Here is a 23,184-nt window from a genome sequence, read left to right as displayed (position 1 = left end):
CAGCTTTCACTGTTTTCAAACCAGGAATGTGATTCATAAAATCCATAATATTTCTATACAATTTTTTTCTTTTTATGTTAATTCAGCATGAAAGCTGCATGAAAATGTAATTTCATGTTTTGATTAAACAGAAAAAAATCAACTAAATCTGATTCTTTGCTCCAGTTTTGTTAAGTCTGCTAGTAAGATTTTATTTGAATGCATCAATTGACACATATGTGTGTCTGTGTAGCAGACAGCACTTTTATTTTAGATACGACTTTACTGATATGATGCACTTAAAGGGAATGAGGGGTGATTTCTGAGAATAAATCACAAATTTGCAGGAAGCAAACTGCAAAAAAATGTTGAGAGTCAAGAAATAAATGTTAATTTAGACAAAAATAATTTTAGGGATGAGAAACTCATCAAAATAGTCAGTGATATGATCATGATGATATCTCTCTTTATAGCTGATATAAAAACTGTCAGCAATCTATTTTAAAGGTTTACAGTAAACATAGATATACTCTTTGCTGTGAAAATAATTAAAACTCAAAAACATTACTGGGGCAAAAATTGTCAGTTCAGCAAATATGAACCATATCTCCTATAGACATACTTATTTTATTGGATCTTAATTTAGACTGTCACATATCTTAGTTACTATGGCAATAGTATTCTTTTTAATTACTTTGGATTTTTGCCATTCTGAATCACAGTGGCAGTTTTTTTTCTTGTTGATTTGTTTGTTTTTTAAACCATCACAGATCACCATAATCATAAGAACTGAAAGACGTTACCACATCCATTTTCTCCAAAGATTTCAAACAGGCTGCATTTCAACTGGAGGCTGGTATGAATCCTGACTCTGCTGTTGTTTATGTTTTCTGTAGATGAGACAACCAACAACAGCAGCAACAAGAAGCACAGCAGAAACTGACAGACCAAAGACCAGTCCAACAGATCCATCCTCCTTCCCTCCAGCCTCCTTCCCTCCATCCTTCTTCCCTCCATCCTCCTTCCCTCCATCCTCCTTCCCTCCATCCTCTGTGTGTCCTCCTGGCTGACCTGCAGGGGAGAAACAGGTGTGAGGTGTCAGCTGTCAGGTAGGTGATGAGTGAAGAACAGAACAGAATCCATTTCCTCTTCAAACTGCTGTCAGACATTATCTACTGCACTCTGATCACATCACTCAGACCAGCTGCTTTCTACAAAGTCTCATCAACAACATCTTTAGAAACAAACATCAACAACCAGGAAGCAGCTTCACCTCTGATCACACACACACTCAACTCTACTCACTCACCTGGAGGATCAACAACTCTCACGTCCATGATACAGATAGGCTTGTTGTTAATGAGTCTCTTCTTGAGGCTGGGTTCTCTCTGGACGACATGACACTCGTATGTTCCAGTGTCATTAATCGTCACATCCTTCACAATCAAAGACACGTCTCCATCCTTCATCCATCTGTCCAGCAGATCCACCCGGTTCTTAAAAGATGGATGCTGCTCTTCAAGTACAGACCCCTCATCTCTGTACAAAAGGACATACTCATCCAAGTCAGCTCTTCTCCACTCCACAACTATGGTGTTGTTGTTTGGAGCTCGACATGGCAGAGTGACGTCCTGTCCAGACTCAGCTTTGATGTTTTTCTGTTCTGAAAGAGGAAACAACACAGAGCAGAGAAGTGAAAGGTCGAAGTACAACTGTTCACCTGAACAAGGTGGAAACACCAAAAAGCAGAGTTGCAGACTATGTTTTTCTCTGTTATCACTAATCATTTATTTTTAATTCTAACTTATTTGGGAGGCTTTCTCTTTAACGCATGAGATAGTTGATGGCACTGAGTGTGCCTATGGTGAGGTAATAAAGAGGAGGTGCCAAGACTCGAGACTGGAAATAAGTAGAAAGAGGAGAAAATGTGAATTGTTCATTGTGACTGTCAGCATCAGGGCAAATGCTACCAATGCATTGCAGTGTAAAGGCACCCCGACCTCCTTGCATCAGCAGATCTGCTGATACTGTAGTCCTGTTGACAGTGAAGTATTCTCTTCTTGTTAAAGGACAACCTGTAGTTACTTTTTTTTTTTTAATTATGTGCAAGAATTTTTGTTAGTTAGTTTGGAGAACATTTTTTAAAAAGCCAAAAATGTCACACTTTGACAGCACAGGCTGAGAGTTTTGAAGGATGCTCAATCATCCAGGTAAATAAATCCCAAAAGGTTGATTCTGTTCATCTATAAATGCTACGTCCAGATTAACAGAACAGAACCATCTTCGCATCAATGCCAGCAAGACGAAGGAGCTGGTGATTGACTTCAGCAAGGAGCCACCCGCTATTACACCAGTAAACATCCAGGGTTTGATACGGTAGAGGAGTACAAATAACTGGGTATTCACCTCAATAACAAACTGGATTGGTCTACAAGCACACATACACTTTACAAAAAGGGTCTAAGTCGTCTCCATCTGCTACGGCTGAGATCCTTTGGGGTGAACAGGACTCTCCTAAGGACACTTAGGACACTGTGGTGGTGTCTGCTATTTTCTATGCTGCTGCTGGGGTGGTGGAATGGCAGAGAGGGATGGGAGGAAACTCAAAAAACTGGTCAGAAGGGCCAGCTCTGTGCTGGACTTTCCGCTGAAGTCCATTGAGCAGGTTGGGGAGAGAGGATGTTGTGTAAGCTAACATCCATCATGGACAACACCTCCCACCCCCTGCATGAGACTGTACGAGCTCTGAGCAGCTCGTTCAGCAGGAGACTTTTACACCCACAGTGTAGGAAGGAGCGCTGCTGCAGGTCATTCTTACCAGCACCTGTCAGACTCTATAACACAGTTTAACACTGTTATCTTACTCATCACCTGTTTAATTGACGGATCCCATGTTTTTTATTGCTGCTACTTATTTGCAGCTTGTTTGTACACTGTTTATTTCACCAGGAGCATCCATACACCCCCCACACTTACATGTACAAATCTCTGTACATTTTTATCTGTGCATACGGTTGCTTATGTATATAAGACCACTTTGTGTCTTCCTTCTAAATGTCATATTCATCTTGCTATAAGAGCTGTGCGACGGCCAAATTTCTCATTCGCGGGATATTGTTGATTCTGTTCATCTGGACGTAGCGTTTTGTGGGAGAAATGTTTCGTCACTCATCCAAGTGACTTCTTCAGTCTCAGCTGACTGCAGGTCAGATATTAAAGGTTTATTCTATTCTATGTCCAGCAGGGGGCGTTGCGCTCGTTTGCTATATATTTGTGATGCATGTTTTTCTGTAACCCCCCCCAAACACACACACACACAGACACACACATAAATTTATGATAATCAATAAAGCAAAGGCCATAACTAATGCAAACTGTATCGTACAACTGAACAGATGGTCTGATAAACAACTGATAGTCCCTGTACTACACTGCGCAATAAAGGAATAATGAAGCTCCTTAAGATTAGGAGAACAGAACCGCCACGTACACAGTTTCTGTTCTCTCCACAGGAAGCATCATAACTAATCAATCCACTGATTCAATCATTTGTATTCTCTGATCAGCAAATGAATGAATGGACGTCAGTAACCTCCTGGCGGGTTATGTAGGTAAAATATGTCAAGTGCTCACTACCGCAGGTCATTCTTACCAGCAGCTGTCAGACTCTATAATACAGTTTAACATTCTTTTGGTCATCTTACTCACCAGCTTGTTTGTTTACTGTACATTTTATAAATAGCTCTATAGATTTTATACATTACCCTGTACATTTTATACATATCTCCGAACAATTTTCTAAAATTTTGCTTTACATATTCTGTACACTGTTACCTGTATATACGAACTTCGGTTGCTTATGTTTATAGGACCCCCCCCCCCCCCCCCTTTTATATTTTATTTTCCTTTGCTTTAAAGGCTCTGTAACACCGAAATTTCTCATCTGTGGGATTATAAAGTTTTTTTTCTATTCTATTCTATTCTATTCTTTTGGGCACAGGCTGAGCAGTAACTGTGATTCCCCTTGGGTACCTCAGAGGGTTGATGCAGAGCTTTCTATGACAATATCTACAAAAAATACAATTGTTGTTTTACATGCAACTGCACAGGTTAAATTTATACTGTAGAACATGAAGAAAAAGCTTTGTAGCTGTATACTGACCCCTGAAACTACATCACACTGACGCAGACATCTTTGTCTCTGTGGTAAAAGCTGCACTTGACCAAGCACTTACATCCACACTGATGCCACCAGACCTCATGATGCCTTCACAGACATAAACAAACTTAATATGAAATATGAAAATAATTATTTGGGAAGTAATGTGTAAACGAGGCAGATACTGTTTATTTTTCTTACTAAGAACATGCTTCGGTTTATAAATCTCACCTGCAGTGACAAATGTGAAGACGCCGACAAACAGCAAAGCCAACGCAGTTACAGCAGGTATTTCCATGTTGTCCAGGTCTGCTGATCCAACACGTTGAGTGTCATAAATGTCTCAGCCTGTTGGTATTTTCTATGATAGAATAACAGAAATTGAGTTTCAAATCTGACTACATGAGATTAAATTTAAGGATTAAATAAAGCTGAACGATTTGTCTATAATATAGTCGCTCAAACTTGACGCTTCTGTATCAGTTCTCTTAAAGAAGTCACATTAGAGTGATGTTTGGTAGCATGGAGGAGGATCAGAACATGTGTCATCTTTAAAGAGCAGGACAGGTGCAGTTCTTGAATGATCTCCACAGAACAACACAAACATAACCTTTGGCTACACTCATCAGCCAAAGGACTTCAGCATGACGTCACTGTATAAAATGTATATAGTACTATGGAGGAGGCAGCATTTAGCTGTAGCCTCCATAAAACCACAGCTGTTCTGGAGAACTTTGTCCACCTTTGATTGTCTTTAAGTTGTGTTGGAGCCACAGAGAGCAAATCTTTGTTCTTTATGGAGAACCAGTGAGACTGTTTGGACTTTCCTATGAAACATCAGTGCAGGAGTCTCTCAGTACATCTGTTTACAGTGAGGACAAAGAAGCAGCAGAAACACACACAGAGAAAACATTCATAACAGTAATCAGAGTACAGGAGAGTAACTCAGTACATTTCCTGTTTGTGATTGATGTGATTTTCTTTTTTAGATTGTGTCAGATAAAGTCTGACAGCTTTTGGTACCCTGGGGCGCACTGACAGAGGCGAGGCTGCCGGACACTGGCTCTGACCACCACCAGTAGGCAACGGGGGAAGTGTCTTGCCCAAGAACACAACGACCGAGACCGTCCAAGCCGGGGCTCGAACCTTCCGATTACAAGGCAAACTCCCAACTCTTGAGCCACGATCGCCCCTAATAGGCATTTGTCCCTTCACACAAAATACTACGATCGCCCCAGATGATAAAACGCATTGAATTCATTTCATATGATGTGTTTTCATAGATGAAACCAGCCAACAGTAAATCAAATGCTTCACACTAACTACACATGACATTCATCTGTCACCAGAAAAGTGAAGCTTTAATCCTAGTTCAGATGGATTAACATTAACAATCTGCTAATCCACTGAAGCTCACCGACTTCAGTCAACCTGTCGGATTAGCTAAAACACTGAAATACATCATTTTAAAGACTTACTGTTGTTTTGAAGGATCTCCGAAAACTATCCACTGACAGGTTAACTAAACTGTGTAAGGTTAATTTATCCTGTTGCCTTTTAATCGGTTCAAAGGATTGATTCCAAGTAAAAAGTTAAATAAAAGTGAAAGGTTTAAAAACTAAAAACCAAAAAGATGAAATACATCAAGTTAAGAATCCAAAAGTAAAGATACCTCTGTACCAAACAGCCACCAACAAGTGCACCTTTATTTCCTTGTTAACCTGGTTTACAAGACAAAACTTTGACCTGTTTTAGGCTACTCATCATTATGTGGATTTCCACGTCTCTGCATCCTGGACAAACTGGCTCAGCAGTGACTAATAATAATAATAATAATAATAAATTTTATTTAAAGGTGCCTTTAAAGACACTGAAGGTCACCTTAAATAAGTAGAACAAAATAGAAACATGTAAAAATAAAAGAACGCAAGTATGAAAGCATAAAAGCTGACCAAGGTGGGAAAAAAAGACTATGATCATGATGAAGGATATGCAATTTTTAAAACATTGGTTTTAAGGCGTGATTTAAAAGTTAAGAAAGAGTTTGTAGATCTGGTGGAAGTGGACTGCGTTCTAAACCCAATCTGCCAAACCTTGAACCAGCTTGTTAAATGAAGTGCATAGTTGGCTCATATGTTTCATTGGCTCTTTTGCCAAAGAGCCGGGAAACACATGTCACGAAGGTATCTCCCAGGTTTCAACTGAGTGTTCTTTGAATGAAAGTCTCTCTCTGATAACAAAAAACACACTGTGCCAAATACCAGAATCCAATCTATATTTGGTGGGTGATGAAGTCTTACAAGTATATGATATTTCTGAAAACAACTTTATAAACTTTATAGTACAATAGTAGTCAAGGGCGTAGATTTGTCATGGAGGGTCCCCACCAATAATTTGATCTCTTCGAGTAAAGACAAACAAAACAGATAGGAAGAAGAAAAAAAAAGATCTGTCAAGGTCTCGTTCAGCCAGCGGTGCAGAAAGAGTTAAATTACGTTCTCTACTGGAGTACTACCTCATGTGACAAATATGTGTTTGGCTGTACATTTTTACCTATTTTAGTTTTAAAACTAAACAGCAAGACAAATGCCTATATATATATATATATATATATATATATATAAACACCCAGCACGCCCCTGCGGGCGGTTTATCCTTCAAGCTCGGGTCCTCTACCAGAGGCCTGGGAGCTTGAGGGTCCTGCGCAGTATCTTAGCTGTTCCCAGGACTGCGCTCTTCTGGACAGAGATCTCCGATGTTGTTCCCGGGATCTGCTGGAGCCGCTCGCCTAGCTTGGGAGTCACCGCACCTAGTGCTCCGATTACCACGGGGACCACCGTCACCTTCACCCTCCACATCCTCTCGAGCTCTTCTCTGAGCCCTTGGTATTTCTCCAGCTTCTCGTGTTCCTTCTTCCTGATATTGCTGTCATTCGGAACGGCTACATCGATCACTACGGCCGTCTTCTTCTGTTTGTCTACCACCACTATGTCCGGTTGGTTAGCCACCACCATTTTGTCCGTCTGTATCTGGAAGTCCCACAGGATCTTAGCTCGGTCATTCATCCTGGACTGTGGTGCTGACACTCACCAGTCCCCGGCCCCCTTCCTTCCGCTTAGCGTACAGCCTCAGGGTGCTGGACTTGGGGTGAAACCCTCCATGCATGGTAAGGAGCTTTCTTGTCTTCATGTCAGTGGCTTCTATCTCCTCCTTTGGCCAGCCTATTACCCCAGCAGGGTACCTGATCACGGGCAGGGCGTACGTGTTGATGGCCCGGATCTTGTTCTTACCATTCAGCTGACTCCTCAGGACTTGCCTGACCCTCTGCAGGTACTTGGTGGTTGCAGCTTTTCTAGCGGCCTCTTCATGGTTCCCATTCGCCTGCGGGATCCCCAGGTACTTGTAACTGTCCTCTATGTCTGCAATGTTGCTGTCATGGTCCTGAGTCTGAGGACTCAGTGTTTTGTGTTTCCTTATGCTTTTGTTCATTCCGAGTGTGTATTCTGTTGTGATTTTGCCATTTGTTTGGTTTCTGTTCTTTGCCTGCCTGCTCCCACTTCTCTGTGTTCCCTCTGTCTGTCCATGGTGTTATTGTGTCTGCTCATGAGTCTGCCTGTCATGTTCAGTGTCCTGTCTGATTCTGTGTCAGTTTCCTGTTTTATTCTGAAAGTTCATGTCCCATGTCAGTGTGTTCAGTTTTACCTCTCCCCTGTCTCGTTAGCCTTATTGCTCCCAGCTGTGTCTCCCTCCTGTGGCCCATTCCCTGATTACTCCCCGTGTACTTAAGCCCTGTGTTTTCCTGTGCTCTCTGTGACGTCGTCCCTCATGTTGTGTGGATCTCCCCGTGTCTCTTCGCGTATGTTAGTTTACTTTTCCCAGTTTAGTTTTGTATTTCCTATGTTCGGCCATTCCAGCATTAAAGCTGTGATTTTGAGTTCATCCCCGTGTCTGTGAGTTTTGCGTTTGGGTCCTCCTCCTGCCTGCCACACAGCCGAGCCTTGACAGTACGACGTCACCAGACATGGACCCAGCAGGCTCCTCCCGGGAAAGCGATTTGGCCCGCATCTTCGGCCTGTGGGAGCGAGTTTCCCACGCCTCGGACATTAAAGCCGTGTCCATTGGGATAAACGCCATCGAGGCTATTCTCAAAGGGAATCCCCATCTCCACGAGCTCTCAGGATTTTTGGGCCTACTGTCCAATCTGCAGAAAGCCAAGGAGACAGTACAAATTCGCGAGCTCGTCATACCGCAACAGCGACCGCCACAATCGGGAAACGTTTCCACGCTGCTGCCACTGGACTCCTCTCCATCCACCCTCCACTCTGACTGTCACTCACCCGCTGCTTTTCTCGCAGCAATGTGGTCGGAGGATGAGGAGCCGGCCGCGATCTCTCCGTCGTTGCCGGTTTCCTCCATCACCGCACCTCCGGCTTCCCGAAGAAAACGGCATTCACGCCGCCGACGCGCCACCCCACAGCCGGACATTCGGCCTTCTAATTCACCTGCTGTGGTGAGTGAGAACTCTGTGTCTTTTCCAGACATTATGACTGTTCATTCAGGGGCTGTGTTTTGTGTGGCGGAAGTCAATGCGAGCTGCTTATCGCCTGCGCAGCCCTTCACAGCTCAGTTAGCTCCCTCGCAGCCCTTCACAGCTCCGTTAGCTCCCTCGCAGCCCTTCACAGCTCCGTTAGCTCCCTCGCAGCCCTTCACAGCTCCGTTAGCTCCCTCGCAGCCACCCTCAGTTCAGTTAGCTCCCTCGCAGCCACCCTCAGTTCAGTTAGCTCCCTCGCAGCCACCCTCAGTTCAGTTAGCTCCCTCGCAGCCACCCTCAGTTCAGTTAGCTCCCTCGCAGCCACCCTCAGTTCAGTTAGCTCAGCCATTAACTCCACCACAAGCTCCATTTTCACCTCTACCATCGCTTCAGTCATCAGTTCGGTCTGCCACTCAGTCGCCCTTAGCTCCATCATCCACACTACCACCTGTTTCTCTTCCACCACAACCGTCACTACACCCAGCCACTCAGGCTGCTACTCAGTCAGTCATTCAACCCATAGCCCTGCCGTTACCATACCCTGTAGCTGAGCCACTAGCCGTCCGACCCACAGCCACTTCAGCCACTCCTTCACCCGTTACACCTCCACTACAACCATCACTGCAGTCTCCAGTGTCCCCAGTGCAGTCTCCAGTGTCCCCAGTGCAGTCTCCAGTGTCCCCAGTGCAGCATCCCTTAGCACAGTCATCCACTCAATCACCAGCTCCACTTTCCCCTCAACTATCACTACCACCTCTAGCTCAATCTCCTGCGCACTCACCTCTGGGTCATTCTCCTGTGAAGTCATCTACTCCACTGCCTACTCCACTCTCACCACCTCCGTTACAACAGACATCAGTTCAGTCCCCTGTGCCAGTGCAGACGCCCTCAGTTCAGTCCCCCGTGCAGTTATCTACTTCACCACCATCAGTAGCTCAGCTCCCACTCTCATCCGCCTCTCCAGTAGCTCAGCTCGCACCTGAACCATTGGCCCAGTCCCCGATAGCAATACGGTCTTCTGTTCGGCTTCACATTCAGCCAGGGGTCCCAAACCTCTCTGGCTCTACATCAGCTCCTGCTGGAAGCTCGGATGAGCTCATCCAGGACTCCGTGGCTCCCACGCCGCCATCTACCTCGTCCGCTGGGGGTTCCAGTGAGCCCGGCCAGCACCTCCTCGTCTCCGCTGGAGGGTCCGAGGGGCCCGTTCAGCCTCCTGTCCCCGCTGGAGGGTCCGAGGGGCCCGTTCAGCCTCCTGTCTCCGCTGGAGGGTCCGAGGGGCCCGTTCAGCCTCCTGTCTCCGCTGGAGGGTCCGAGGGGCCCGTTCAGCCTCCTGTCTCCGCTGGAGGGTCCGAGGGGCCCGTTCAGCCTCCTGTCTCCGCTGGAGGGTCCGAGGGACCCGTCCAGCCTCACGCCGCATCAGCTGGAGGGCCCGAGGAGCCTGTCCAGCCGCCATCTGCGACCGCTTCGTCATCGCCTGGGCCAGCCTCTGCCTGTGCTTCTGCTACGCCTGGTCCGGCCTCAGCCTCTGCAGCTCCGCCTGGTCCGGCCTCAGAGCCTTCGTCCTCGTCTGGCCCGGCCTCAGAGCCTTCGTCTGCTGCAGCCTCCTCAGAGCCTTCGTCTGCTGCAGCCTCCTCAGCCTGTGCTTCGCCTGGTCCCGTCTCGACTGGTCCTGTGCCCACCGGGCCTCGGCCAGTACGCCTGACACTGGGGAGCCGCCGCCGCTGCCTTCCGCGCGGCCGGCCCCCTGAACTTCACCGTCATCGCCTGAGTGGCCGCCGTCGCCTTCCGCACGGCTGGCCCCCGGACCGCCTTCGCCTGAGTGGCCGCCGTCGCCTTCCGCACGGTCGGCCCCCGGATCAGCGCTGTCATCGTCGCCGCCGCCTCCCGCGCGGTCGGCCTCCTGAACTGCTCCGTCGTCTCCTTCGTCGCCGCCGTTGCCTTGCGCACGGCCGGCCTCCTGAACTGCTCCGTCGTCTCCTTCGTCGCCGCCGTTGCCTTGCGCACGGCCGGCCTCCTGAACTGTTTCCACGTCGCCGCCGTTGCCTTGCGCACGGCCGGCCTCCTGAACTGTTTCCACGTCTTCGCCGTTGCCTTCCGCATGGTCGGCCCCCTGAACTGCTCTGTGTTTGGGTTGTTTTCTTGGGCTCCGGTGTTTGCTGTGCTCTTTTGTTTTCTGTTCCGAGCCCTCCGTCCTGGGCCCCCGCCGCCCGCCCTGGGTTGTTTTCTGTTTGGTTTTGTTTTTCTGTGTTTGGGCTGTCTGGAGCCAGCCCTTGAGGGGGGGGTACTGTCATGGTCCTGAGTCTGAGGACTCAGTGTTTTGTGTTTCCTTATGCTTTTGTTCATTCCGAGTGTGTATTCTGTTGTGATTTTGCCATTTGTTTGGTTTCTGTTCTTTGCCTGCCTGCTCCCACTTCTCTGTGTTCCCTCTGTCTGTCCATGGTGTTATTGTGTCTGCTCATGAGTCTGCCTGTCATGTTCAGTGTCCTGTCTGATTCTGTGTCAGTTTCCTGTTTTATTCTGAAAGTTCATGTCCCATGTCAGTGTGTTCAGTTTTACCTCTCCCCTGTCTCGTTAGCCTTATTGCTCCCAGCTGTGTCTCCCTCCTGTGGCCCATTCCCTGATTACTCCCCGTGTACTTAAGCCCTGTGTTTTCCTGTGCTCTCTGTGACGTCGTCCCTCATGTTGTGTGGATCTCCCCGTGTCTCTTCGCGTATGTTAGTTTACTTTTCCCAGTTTAGTTTTGTATTTCCTATGTTCGGCCATTCCAGCATTAAAGCTGTGATTTTGAGTTCATCCCCGTGTCTGTGAGTTTTGCGTTTGGGTCCTCCTCCTGCCTGCCACACAGCCGAGCCTTGACAGTTGCCTTCTGGTAGTTCAATCCCCTCAGTTCTGACTACCTTCCCTCTCTTTGTTACCATCCGACTACACTTCTCCAGTCCGAATGACATTCCAATGTCATTGCTGTATAGCCTGGTAGTGTGGATCAGTGAATCGATGTCTCGTTCACTCTTGGCATACAGCTTGATGTCATCCATGTACAGGAGGTGGCTGACAACTTACATATATATATATATATATATACCACTCCCCCCACCAACAGCCCTTTTGAATGACTCCCTATCTGAGGTCTCAAGGTTGGCAAGTATGTGCAAAGCTTTGGTCCACATCAGTCTAAAATTGTATGTAACCATGAATAACATGTTGCCATGTCCACCAGGAGAGACTGGACAGTATAGATGTAAAACAAATATGCCAGCAGTTTATCTCAGTTAACGAGAGGAGAAGGCATGTGTTTGGCTCCTTCACATAGTGAACATTGAGTTGTTGTGTGGGCACCAGTAGTCCATGTCTGTTCCTGTAACAGTAGTTCATGTTTAGAATATAAAATCCCAGCTCACTGATCTGATAGGGGCAATAGTGCCAACAACGTTGCATAATTTTGCTGAGAGATCTTAGATGAGTAGTTTTATAGACAAAAACCACCAGGTCATTCAGTGTTCCCTTAGTGCTAATGTATAACTTCTTTGGCTCTCGGAGGAGGCGGACGCACTTTTTCTCCTCTCCTCTCCCTTATCTTCCCTGCTTAGCTCTTATGTCCTTGTCTAGTCTCGTGTTTTTTGTATTACTTTTCCCTGGAACACTCTCTCACAGTCTGTTTCTAAAATCTAAAAGAGAATTATGGATTTGATCAACTAGTCTCTGAATGCTATTGACACCCTTTTCTCAACGAGAAGTCTGGGCTCGGGAGAGCCCGAGTGCCCTGGAGGGACTTTCCCTGCCGGATACACGATGGACAGGTGGCAGACGTGGAGGATCATGTGCCTGGCGGGACTGTCGATCGAGGACGCTGAAGATATCTACCTATTCGGAACCATGATAACAGGGTTCTTGCTGATCGGAGCTGGCTTGGCCCTGGCTTATCAGAGAATTAAGAAAGCGGAACCGGCTGTTCAAACCCCCCCAAGGCTGCCCGCTGGGATTGAAACGATGGGACGAGGCGCGACTTCTCAGAATGGGCTCACTGAGTGCAGCATGGTTAAGACCTTGGAGAAGCTTATGGCTGCCGTGAATACTCAGAATAAGACCTTTGAGCGTACATTGAATTACATCAAGGAGAAGTTCACTCAGATTAACACCTCTGAGCGAAAGTTGGATCACATCTTGGAGCAGCTCACTGCAGTCGTGAGGTCTCAGAATCTGCTCTTTGAGCACAAGAATGACAACATCACGGAGCGTAAGTTTGATAACATCATGGAGAAACTCACAGCTATTAACGGGAGATTGAGAGACCAGTGTCGGAGTGTTAAGGAACAGCTTTGAAATTCTCATGAGTTGTTGCAAAAGAAAAATCACCATCATAATGCGGCTACCCCTTCGGCGCCAGCTGTGGGCTCAAGGCTGGAGCCGAACAAAAACTCCCTGATAACGACTGTGTTTAGACTGTTCTTCCCATTCCATGCAAGGCCACCTGGGTTGGCTGGAAGACTGTTTAGTTAGCCTGGCAGGGCGAAGGACACTGTCTCAGCTGAACTATGGACACGCGCACACACATACATATACACTGATAAGCACTCACTCATCCCCCCTCCACATGCACACGCACGAAACATGTACACTGATATGCCCTCACTATCACCCTCCCCACCCCGGATCCAACTCCTCCTCCCATGCTTACCTCCCATCCGATCTGGACACCGGATCAGTTGGAGGCGCAATCGAAGATTGCAGCGGTCCCAGATCAGCTGTACACACTGGAATGCTCTCCCATGTTGCTTGTCTGTGTTTATTGTGCTATGGTGTGTCAATATCTGTGCATTCCTGTATTATTATCCTTTTGTGTTACACATTTCAATGTTTTTTTTCCCCCTTGCTACCTAGCCTGACCTGTCTCCCCAATGTAATGTTTGTGTATTGTATGTACAGTTGGCAAGGTCTGTCATCTCTGTTTTGGGCAACTGCAACTGACATATAAAGGCTATCTCATCTCATCTAAGAGATGTTGGTGTACTATAACTGAAGTAATGTTGTTAAGTCCTTAAAGTCATATTCTTTTATTGTCATGACTCTATTTGAAGCTATTTTTATTTTTGTATGACACCTGATTTATATGGAATATGGCTGAAGTAAACTAAAGTCTAAAATACTTAGTCAGTCATTTGTTTAATAGTAATTTAACATTATATAATTCACATATAAAACTATGAATTGTAATTTTAAATGGTTTAAAAGCATGTAGAATAGCATATGTAGGCAAGTATATTTCTATTTTATTTATGTATTTATTTAAATTTATTTATCTGTTTTTATCAAGGCAATCATAATGAAGCGCTTCGTTTTATTTTGTAGATTCGAGCTGCTCTTTGTATTTTTGGCCACCAGATGTCACCAGACAGGACTGTGTTTTAAAGCTTCGGGTAATGAACCATTTTTAGATACGAGGTTGAATGCTTCAGAAAGCTTCATTTGGCCATCACTATCAGACAAGAAGTGGTGACTGTGAGTCACCACTTCTTGTCATTAAAAAGAATCCAGGTGTGAGGCTTCAATTACAAGAACGGGATGGTACAGCCAACTTTTATCCTATGGCAGGAAATCAGTAGTGACAGTCAGAGTGTAAGAGCAGCAAACTGATGCCAGACTGATGTTTACAACTGCGTCACCTTCACTACCCCTGTATGTAAAATCCATAATAATAATAATCCAGTGTGGAGTCTATGCCAGTCTTACAAGATATAAAATTATTATCAATAAATAAACAGCCACTGAAACTAATATGAAGAAAAGTACTGTTTACTGTACACTACTATTCTTAGTGTATATATTGTATATCGTATATCTTATTCATCTGTTCCTCTGTCTCTCCTGCTGCTTTGAGCATGTACATGACAAAATAATTTCCCTCGGGATAAATAAAGTTGTTCTTATTCTTATTTACTCAAAAATGAATTAAACAGATAATCACTTTTAATATTTAAATACCCTGTAAGATAAATCAGTTACAAAATATATATTCATAGAAAATAAATGTTTCCATAATATCTGAAAGTACAACTACATATGTGACTAAGTGATGGTGTCCCACTGATTAATGCCCCTCTACATCAGTGACTCGTGAAAGCTTTGCATTGCAAAGGTTAATAATAATAATAATAATAATACTAATAATAATAATAATAATAATAATAATAATAAAGAAATAAATAAATAAAATGTATTTTTGAGGAAGTTCATTACAACTCATGTCTCAGCTACACTTCCTCTGATCCTCATCACAACTCTCTGTCCACACAAACAAAGAAATAAAAGAGTTTGTGTTGACACTTGTGTTTGATGCATTTCTGCAGCTCATTCATGATTCAGGCTGTGAAAGTTTGGGCGATTATCAACAGGTTTATCTACTTAATGTCAGCACGTCATTGCTCGTTGCATCTTTGCCATCTTTCTGTTTATGTCTGTAAAAACTACAAACTCTTTTAGAAACATGCTTTCTTTAAGTCAGTGTCAAAGGTGCGAAAACTGACTGCTACTAAATGAATATGGAGAGAGCCAGAACTTTATTTTTATTGGTCACCTGAAACCTAAATACGTAGTCAACAACTTTTATGTGCTCTAATAAGCAGCTTGTCATGTGAAAATCCTCCAGGCACCTTCTGTACAGAGTGTAGAAATAAGTGTCAAAATGATCCGGAAACTATATTCTATGGAACGCCAGGACTGCCATAATGAATTAATTAAATACACCATTAAATAATTAATTAAATGTGGCAATAATTAATTAAAATTGGAATTAATTAATTAAATAAATAGTTATGACACATGTAATTAATTAATTATTGACACATTTAATTAATTATTTATGTATTTCACATTTTAATTCATTATTGACACATTTAATTAATTATTGACACATTTAATTAATTATTTAATGATATATTTATTTATTTCATTTTGGCAGTCCTGGCGCCTGGCTCTCATCATGAAATAATTTTATCTGTCAGCCTCACCCATCAAACTCAGGGGGCGGGGTTAACGCTGCCCATGCAGCTTCTCTAACATTTGATTGGTTGCCGTGCAAAGTAAGTCAAAACAGGTTGATCCTAGATAATCGATTGCTTGTGTAGACTTGGGGCAGCCAGGTATCCCAGAAAGCAGATCAAATCACAGGCAGCAATGGTGGTGGTGTAGTTTTAAAATACCCCGTTTTTCTGTCACCAGCTACACTTTTAACAGTGTTTTAGCCGCGAATGTCGCGACGTATGTCTGGTCAGGTTGTCAACATAGAACATGTTTGCAAAAGTGCTCAGATGTTTTCAGAGATTTCACTAGCTCTGCTAACAATTAGCATGCAGAGTGCACCGAGGGGGTTACGTTAACCGGTTTGTTTACATATTCCACTCTCCGTGTTCCACATGTTGCATTCGCAGATTCTCATTTTCACCGAACGATCGTCTCTTTCCGCCTGGTCTTGTGTCTCTGTGCTTCTGTAACATAAAGAACGAGCTGACATTTTTCTCACGAAACCAGCGATCAGCTCAGCAGACCCTCAGTTTACCTGCATGCATCCTCCTCCTCATCTGTCAGCTGTTTAACACCTGCTGCTAATTCAAGAAACACGCCTACGTTACCTGGTGATAGTCACAGTTTAACTGGGCAGCCGGTACTCGATATAAAGCAATGTCAGCGCATTTTTCTGCACAAGATAAGTAAATATAGTGTTTTCCCCGAGCGCAGAGCTGCTGGAGCTTGTTTCCTTACAGAGCACTTTATAGGCGAACAGCTTCATCAGCGGCTGATGTCCAATCACCGGCACACAGCTTTGAAACCTCAGCTGAGTTTTAGCTCTCAGTGGTTAAACGCTGGACTTCATTCACTCAGGTTCTGTCTGTCGGGTCACGTTTACTTCGCTGTTTTATTTACAACTGAGCAAATCGGTTTGGCTGAGGTTAAAGTTACGTTTCATAACTGCATAGTTTCACAGACGTTTAATGGTTCACTGGCACATGTGTTAGACTGAACTATCATCTAAATATCATCTGTTTTTTAATAGTTATTCAACTGTATTCTAAGCACCAGCTGTCTGTTAGAATGTGATTTTTTTTCTCTCTCTGTTGGCAGAGGTATAAAAATGCGCTTTCGTGGATTCATTTGGTGATTTATTAAATGTATAACTGTTATTCTAATCTGCTGCTGAGTCTCTTACACTTTTCTTGATGCTGTATATTTTCACGTCTCTGGAATAGTTGGCAGTTAGATAGTCAGCTGGGAAACTTTGTGTTAACTCATGGAGCTGAGGATATCGTGGATATGCTGACCTCGCTCCGTGGTGTACAGAGCGAGGTCAGCATGATTAATATTCACAATAAAAATATTAGCCGAACATCATGAAGTCTGTATGTGTTTCATAGTGTCGAACAACCTTTGTACAGTTAAAGCCAGCAGTTACTACATGACGGAAACACCAACGTTATCTCTTTTATGTGTTTATACACAGGTCACGCTGATTACTGAACAAAAACCCAAAGATCAGATGTTAAACAGATTTATTTGCTCTCTCTCCTCCTTAAACATGTTTTTAATGTTAGTTATAATTCAGAATTGGCGACTGAAACACGTAGGACACATAAGAACATCAGGAAATAAAACATCGATAAATATAACCTCAGTAAAAGAAGTCAGCGGGGGTTACTACAGCTGTGTACCGGGGCCTGCGCTTTGTCGGTGGGATTGCTTGCGAGGCGAGCGGGTCTATCCCACGCTTTGCCGTGAGACTGGGCAGACATCTCCGAAATCATCGAAACACTTTTGCAAAGAGGCTGTATCTTGACAAACCGACCAGACACATGAAGATTAAACCACTACATTCTCGGCTAAAAAAATATTAAAACAGTATTTGGTAACACACAAACAGGGTTTTTCAAAGCTCAGTTCTGTTAGCTTCCACATGCCGGTTGTTGTGTGCTAGAAACAATGGCCACCAGGCCAAAGCAATGGTTTTGACTCGATCAGCGTTAACCCCGCCCCCTGAGTTTGATGGGTGAGGCTGACAGATAAAATTATTTCAAGATGAGAGCCAGGCGTCAGGAATACCAAAATGAAATAAATAAATATATCATTAAATAATTAATTAAATGTGTCAATAATTAATTAAAATGTGAAATACATAAATAATTAATTAAATGTGTCAATAATTAATTAAATGTGTCAATAATTAATTAAAATGTGAAATACACAAATAATTAATTAAATGTGTCAATAATTAATTAAAATGTGAAATACATAAATAATTAATTAAATGTGTCAATAATTAATTAATTACATGTGTCATAACTATTTATTTAATTAATTAATTCCAATTTTAATTAATTATTGCCACATTTAATTAATTATTTAATGGTGTATTTAATTAATTCATTATGGCAGTCCTGGCGTTCCATAATATTCAGAGTCAGAGAGACAATTACTCAGCAAAAAATAAAAACCATGAAACAGTTTCACAGTTAAAGGGTTTTCATGTGGAGATCACATTCATTACTGCACCTCCTTAAACTCACCAGCTTTCAAGCTTTCAGTCCTTAATATTTAATATCATCTTTCTTTAAAGATTAGGCCTTTCCAGATTACACATAAATTATTGTTTTCTCAGATATTCCACTTTATATTATGTACTTTAAAATAGCAAATTTCCACAGAGCACAGAGAATTGATTTTTGTTACTTTGATTTAAAGCCAGTATCATGTCACGCCATCATCAAATAGAGGGCACTCTAACATAAATAGATGTGGATCTTTGTGTTTTCTTTTTCAGCTCCAACAACAATTCTTTAATCTGCACCTCCTTCATGAGCCTCATTGTACTCTTACTGTTTTTATACATACAAGCTGCAAAGTTCCTTCATCTAACTTTTCATCTTACATATGTAAGAGTGAATGGTCTGGAAAAAAGAAAATATCCAGTTAGCGTGAACATGCCTTGTTGATGTCAGACGACAGAGGAGAATTGCCAGAATGCAAAAGGGACTCAAATAACCAGAAGACCACACGAGTTTCACTAAGAACAAAAGACGGGAAATACATGTCCTGGTCTAATGAGTCTGTGATAATGATTACTGCTGTGACCTTCATTGTGACATGAACTAGAGTAAGGAACAGTGGTGAACCAGCAACTAATGCACGCAGGGAGTGAAGGGTGGTCTGTGTGGTTCCATCGAATGGAAAATTGACTGTGGCTCAAACAACCAAAAAGGTTGATGCTGGTTCTGAAAGAAAGGTGTCAAAATGCATGGTGTATTGCAGTTCATGTGAGGAGGAGGCTAACAAATTTGAGATGTTGACTTGGCCTTTAAATTTCTCAGATCTCAGCACACCTTCAGAAGTCCAGTGGGGTCTATACCTCAGTGGGTCAGGGCTGTTTGTCAGTAATAACATCAGTGCACCAATTAGATCTGCAGAGGACTGAAGTAATTATAAGCCAAGGAGTTGAGATGTTGGAACACTGCACATAGTGTATTATGTGTATGTGGGCTCCACCCTGTGAAACACTAGAGACAAAACCTGAACACAATAAACAACCATTTTGGATCTGACCTTTATATACAGTACAACCAGAAAAATCACAAGGACATTTGTTTTGTTTTTTTAATTACAAATTAAAAGATATTGGACAAAAACTTAAACAAATAAACAGTAAAGACTAAAAGTACAAGTTGTATGGGTGCATGTATGCTTATTGTATGTTTGTTGATTATGCTGTTTTATAATCACGTTCCTTTAAATGTTAAAAAAACCACAAATAACTGCTACAGCAGCAAAAATTAAACACAACTCCTTAATGTTAATGTCAAATAACAACTTAAAAATGCAAAATACATATAGGGTATACATTGTCTTTTGAATGGGTTTTTTCCTGTGCAGCCAGTTGTATTTAGTTTCAGGCAGTAACACGTTAGTGCTCCAGTTCTGCCCTCGTGCAGATTGTAACACGACTACTGTTGGAAATGTTTCAACAACCTGACTTACAGTGAGCTCAAACTGCACCCATCTCACAGTCTGCGAGTTGAAGTAAAACATGGTTACACACAATTTCTGTACCTTTAGGAAATTCTGCAGAAGTAAATCAACACTGCTTAAAATAGATTATTATGAAGGTGTAATTTTACATTACATATTTTGAAATATTAGGTAATTGTTATTTTGTTTCATTATGTATTTGTTTTAATTAAAATTTACCCTCCAAAAATAAAGATATAATTTTTTTAGAGAATTGATTGCTGATGTACAAAGCTCCAAAATATTGCATCTTCATAGTTTTTAGTGCAAACCACTTTTGCTTAAAAACAAAAAACACAACAACATCATCAACAACAAAATAAAGCAACAAAGAGCAATAGCAGATACACACCTGCACCACTTGATTGTTCTGTTTTTACATTGTTACCCCAGTAACAAGCCAAGCGTTCAGACCGTGACCTCTGAGTCAGCTACAGAGCCACGTCCCCTGAATGCTGCCCATCCTCTTCTGTTCCCATTTGGAAGACACAGGTAGTTTGTTATTATTACCTGTTATTACTCCCAAGCCTGGATAATAGGAGGAAGCATACAACACTTTCAAAGCTGCTGAGGACATGACTGAAGGTCACATATATATTAGGGATGCAACGATACACAAAATTCACAGTTCGGTTCGGTTCGATACTTTGGTGTCATGGTTCGATATTTTTTTGATACAAAAAAAAATGTTCATGCCTTTTTAATTTGTCATTTATTAAAATTATAAATATATATTTTAACTCAAAAGTACAGTTTTTAAATTTAATGTTGCTTAAACAACAAAGTAATAAAAAAATAAATCTATCTCATCGAGAAAACATTCATCTTTGGAAAAGAGAGTTTATTACAGAGAAATGGCTCTTTCCAAACTAAAAGCTATACTATACGCTTCTTCTGGGCTATACTCTCAGCAGCATATTAAACATATCAGGTCCCCATAAGGAGAATCATGTGCTAACAGCTGTCTAAATGACTCGGGTAAAGTTTGTAGCATGCGTGCTTGTTGTTTTTGTGTGCTTCCACTTGTCTTTGCACTAGGATGATGTCGGAGTAAATGTGCAGTCATATTCGTTGTGTTCCCACTAGTGCTGTCAGCGTAAATCTGGTTGAAATGACGTTAACGCCACAACACGGCAAATCTCCGTTAACGAGCTACCGCGGATCGCCCGTGCGTGGGGCTGGACGGCGTCAACACGTTAACGAGCTAACTGCGCTAACACACTAGCTCCCACCCATGTAATTGAGCATTGCGTGGCACATCCAACATACTGTTTTCCTTTAGTCCATGACGCGCTTACCTTCAGGGTCATATGTCACATGAAGACCAAAATAGTTCCAAACACCAGATCTTACAGTTTTTCTCGATTGCTTAAACACTATAACCAGGCCTCTAAACTAAAATTTCAAAACCGTAACACTATTGTTCAAAAAGCTCACCCATTTCCCTGAACTATAAACACTATTCCCTGCTTTGACACATGACTCAAATTTGGTGAACTGTTACTGCAAAACTCTACACACAAATCCCTACATTTTACAGTGCTTACACCATGTAGTCATTTAGAAAGCACTAGCATGCAATAATGTTAACTTAAGTCAGCATAGCTTGAGCTCAATTAGCACACAATTAACCAGGTGGAAACACTAGGAGTCAAAATTTAGCACACACCAATCAGAACCTGCGATGGATAGATAAAAGGGCCAAAGTCAGCTCATTCAGGTTTGAAACAATGGATCCAAAGAGATGCAAAGGAAGAGGACGTGGTGGAGAAAGAGGACGTGGTGAAGGAGGAGGACGTGGTGAAGGAAGAGGACATGGTGAAAGAGGAGGGTGTGGTGAAGGAGGAGGACGTGGTGGAGGAAGAGGACATGGTGAAAGAGGAGGGTGTGGTGAAAGAGGAGGACGTGGTGGAAGAGGAGGAGGAGGTGGTCTAGGACAACAGGAAGGTGGTGGAGGAGGAGGGAGAGGTGGAGGAGGAGGAGGACGTGGTGAAGGAGGTGGAGGTGGAGAACGACGGCGACAAGGAAGGGGAAGAGCAAGGGCAAGAAGACAGTCAGTCTCGGATGAAATTCGAGCAAGTTTAGTTGACCATGTCCTTGTCCATGGGATGACTATGAGGGAGGCTGGGCAACGAGTACAACCAAATTTGAGTCGCTTCACTGTTGTCTCCATCATCAGAACCTTCAGGGAGGAAAACAGGTAGGTGTACTTGCAGTAAGACTGCTTTGTACAGTAACGTTTAAGTTACTGAACTTATGTGTCTTGAGTTTCAGTATGTTTCCATTATTTGCCTGTAAAATGAATGTGTGACAGTTACAGTAATGAGTGCTTCTATTTTTGTAGGACACAGAGATGACCACCTGGTGGAGGCAGGTTAAGGCTTTTGTCGGAGGAGCAAGAGAGGGAACTTGTAAACATGGTAATTGCAAATAATGTAATCCGCCTGCAAGAGATTCAAAGGAGAGTGATTGAGGATGATCATCTTTTTCGAGGCATAAATGCCATCAGCCTCTCCACAATTGACCGCATCCTCCGAAAGAATCAATTCCGGATGAAACAGGCATACCGAGTCCCTTTCGAACGAAACTCTGACAGAGTGAAGAACCAACGTGTGGAATATGTTCAGGTATGAGTTTTGATACTGTATGAAATATTGTGTACCATCACAGCATGGCAGTTTATGCTGCCATTTCAGCACTCTTGAACTGTGGTTCAGGGTACCGATTGACTCTACTGTGTTATGTGTTTTGCAGACAATCTTTGAGATTGAAGGACGGCCTGTTCCCCATGAAATAATCTTTGTGGATGAGGCAGGTTTTAACCTGACCAAAAGAAGGAAAAGGGGGAGGAACATAATTGGCCATCGGGCTATTGTAAATGTCCCTGGTCAGCGTGGGGGGAATGTCACTATGTGCGCAGCCATCAGCCAACGAGGGGTACTCCACCGCCATGCCGTACTAGGACCCTATAACACTATGCTTCTCCTTGCTTTTCTTGATGGTTTAAGACAACATATGTTCCAGCTGGACTACAGGGAACCAGCACAGCCAGAGCAGCCTCACTACGTTGTTGTGTGGGATAACGTCAGCTTCCATCGCGCTGCTCTGGTTCGTGACTGGTTTACCAATAACCCAAGGTTTTCTAATATCTTTCTGCCTGCATACTCTCCCTTTCTAAACCCGATAGAGGAGTTATTTTCGGCATGGCGGTGGAAAGTGTATGACCGAGAACCTTATGTCCGTGTTCACCTCCTTCAGGCCATGGAAGAGGCCTGCCTAGACATATCAGTAGATGCATGCCAGGGGTGGATCAGGCATGCAAGAGGATTTTACCCCCGCTGCCTGGCTGGGGCCAATATAGCCTGTGATGTGGATGAGATTCTCTGGCCTGACCCAGACCAAAGACAAGATGCTGAGGTGGGATAATGTTTCTGGTGTGTGTTGTACTGTATAGTACATGAATGACAAT

The 23,184-nt window shown here is 43.3% G+C and overlaps 3 protein-coding genes across 3 annotated transcripts in view; 2 read left to right on the top strand and 1 right to left on the bottom strand.

The window, feature by feature from the left end:
• The window catches only part of LOC146635172 (neural cell adhesion molecule L1-like), a 640,298-nt gene that overhangs the window by 47,477 nt on the left and 569,637 nt on the right, over positions 1-23,184 (top strand). The gene's annotated exons all lie outside the window — the stretch shown is intronic.
• On the bottom strand, positions 806-4,436 carry LOC146635208 (coxsackievirus and adenovirus receptor-like). The gene is made up of 3 exons (XM_085349840.1): positions 4,370-4,436; positions 1,289-1,642; positions 806-1,050 (listed from the first exon to the last, which is right to left on the bottom strand). The coding sequence occupies exons 1-3, from the start codon at positions 4,434-4,436 to the stop codon at positions 806-808; spliced, it is 666 nt and encodes a 221-aa protein (XP_085205966.1).
• Positions 22,108-23,165, top strand: LOC146635207 (uncharacterized). Its single transcript, XM_085345673.1, has 2 exons — positions 22,108-22,342; positions 22,470-23,165. Exons 1-2 carry the CDS (start codon positions 22,133-22,135, stop codon positions 23,139-23,141), a joined length of 882 nt encoding a protein of 293 aa, XP_085201799.1. The 5' UTR covers positions 22,108-22,132; the 3' UTR covers positions 23,142-23,165.

The sequence above is a fragment of the Diplotaxodon limnothrissa genome, linkage group LG3 (genome assembly GCF_057381915.1).
Source record: "Diplotaxodon limnothrissa isolate DT_005_m linkage group LG3, D_limnothrissa_male_GT1.1, whole genome shotgun sequence".
Classification (NCBI taxonomy): domain Eukaryota; kingdom Metazoa; phylum Chordata; class Actinopteri; order Cichliformes; family Cichlidae; genus Diplotaxodon; species Diplotaxodon limnothrissa.
This window is presented reverse-complemented; position numbering and strand designations above follow the sequence as displayed.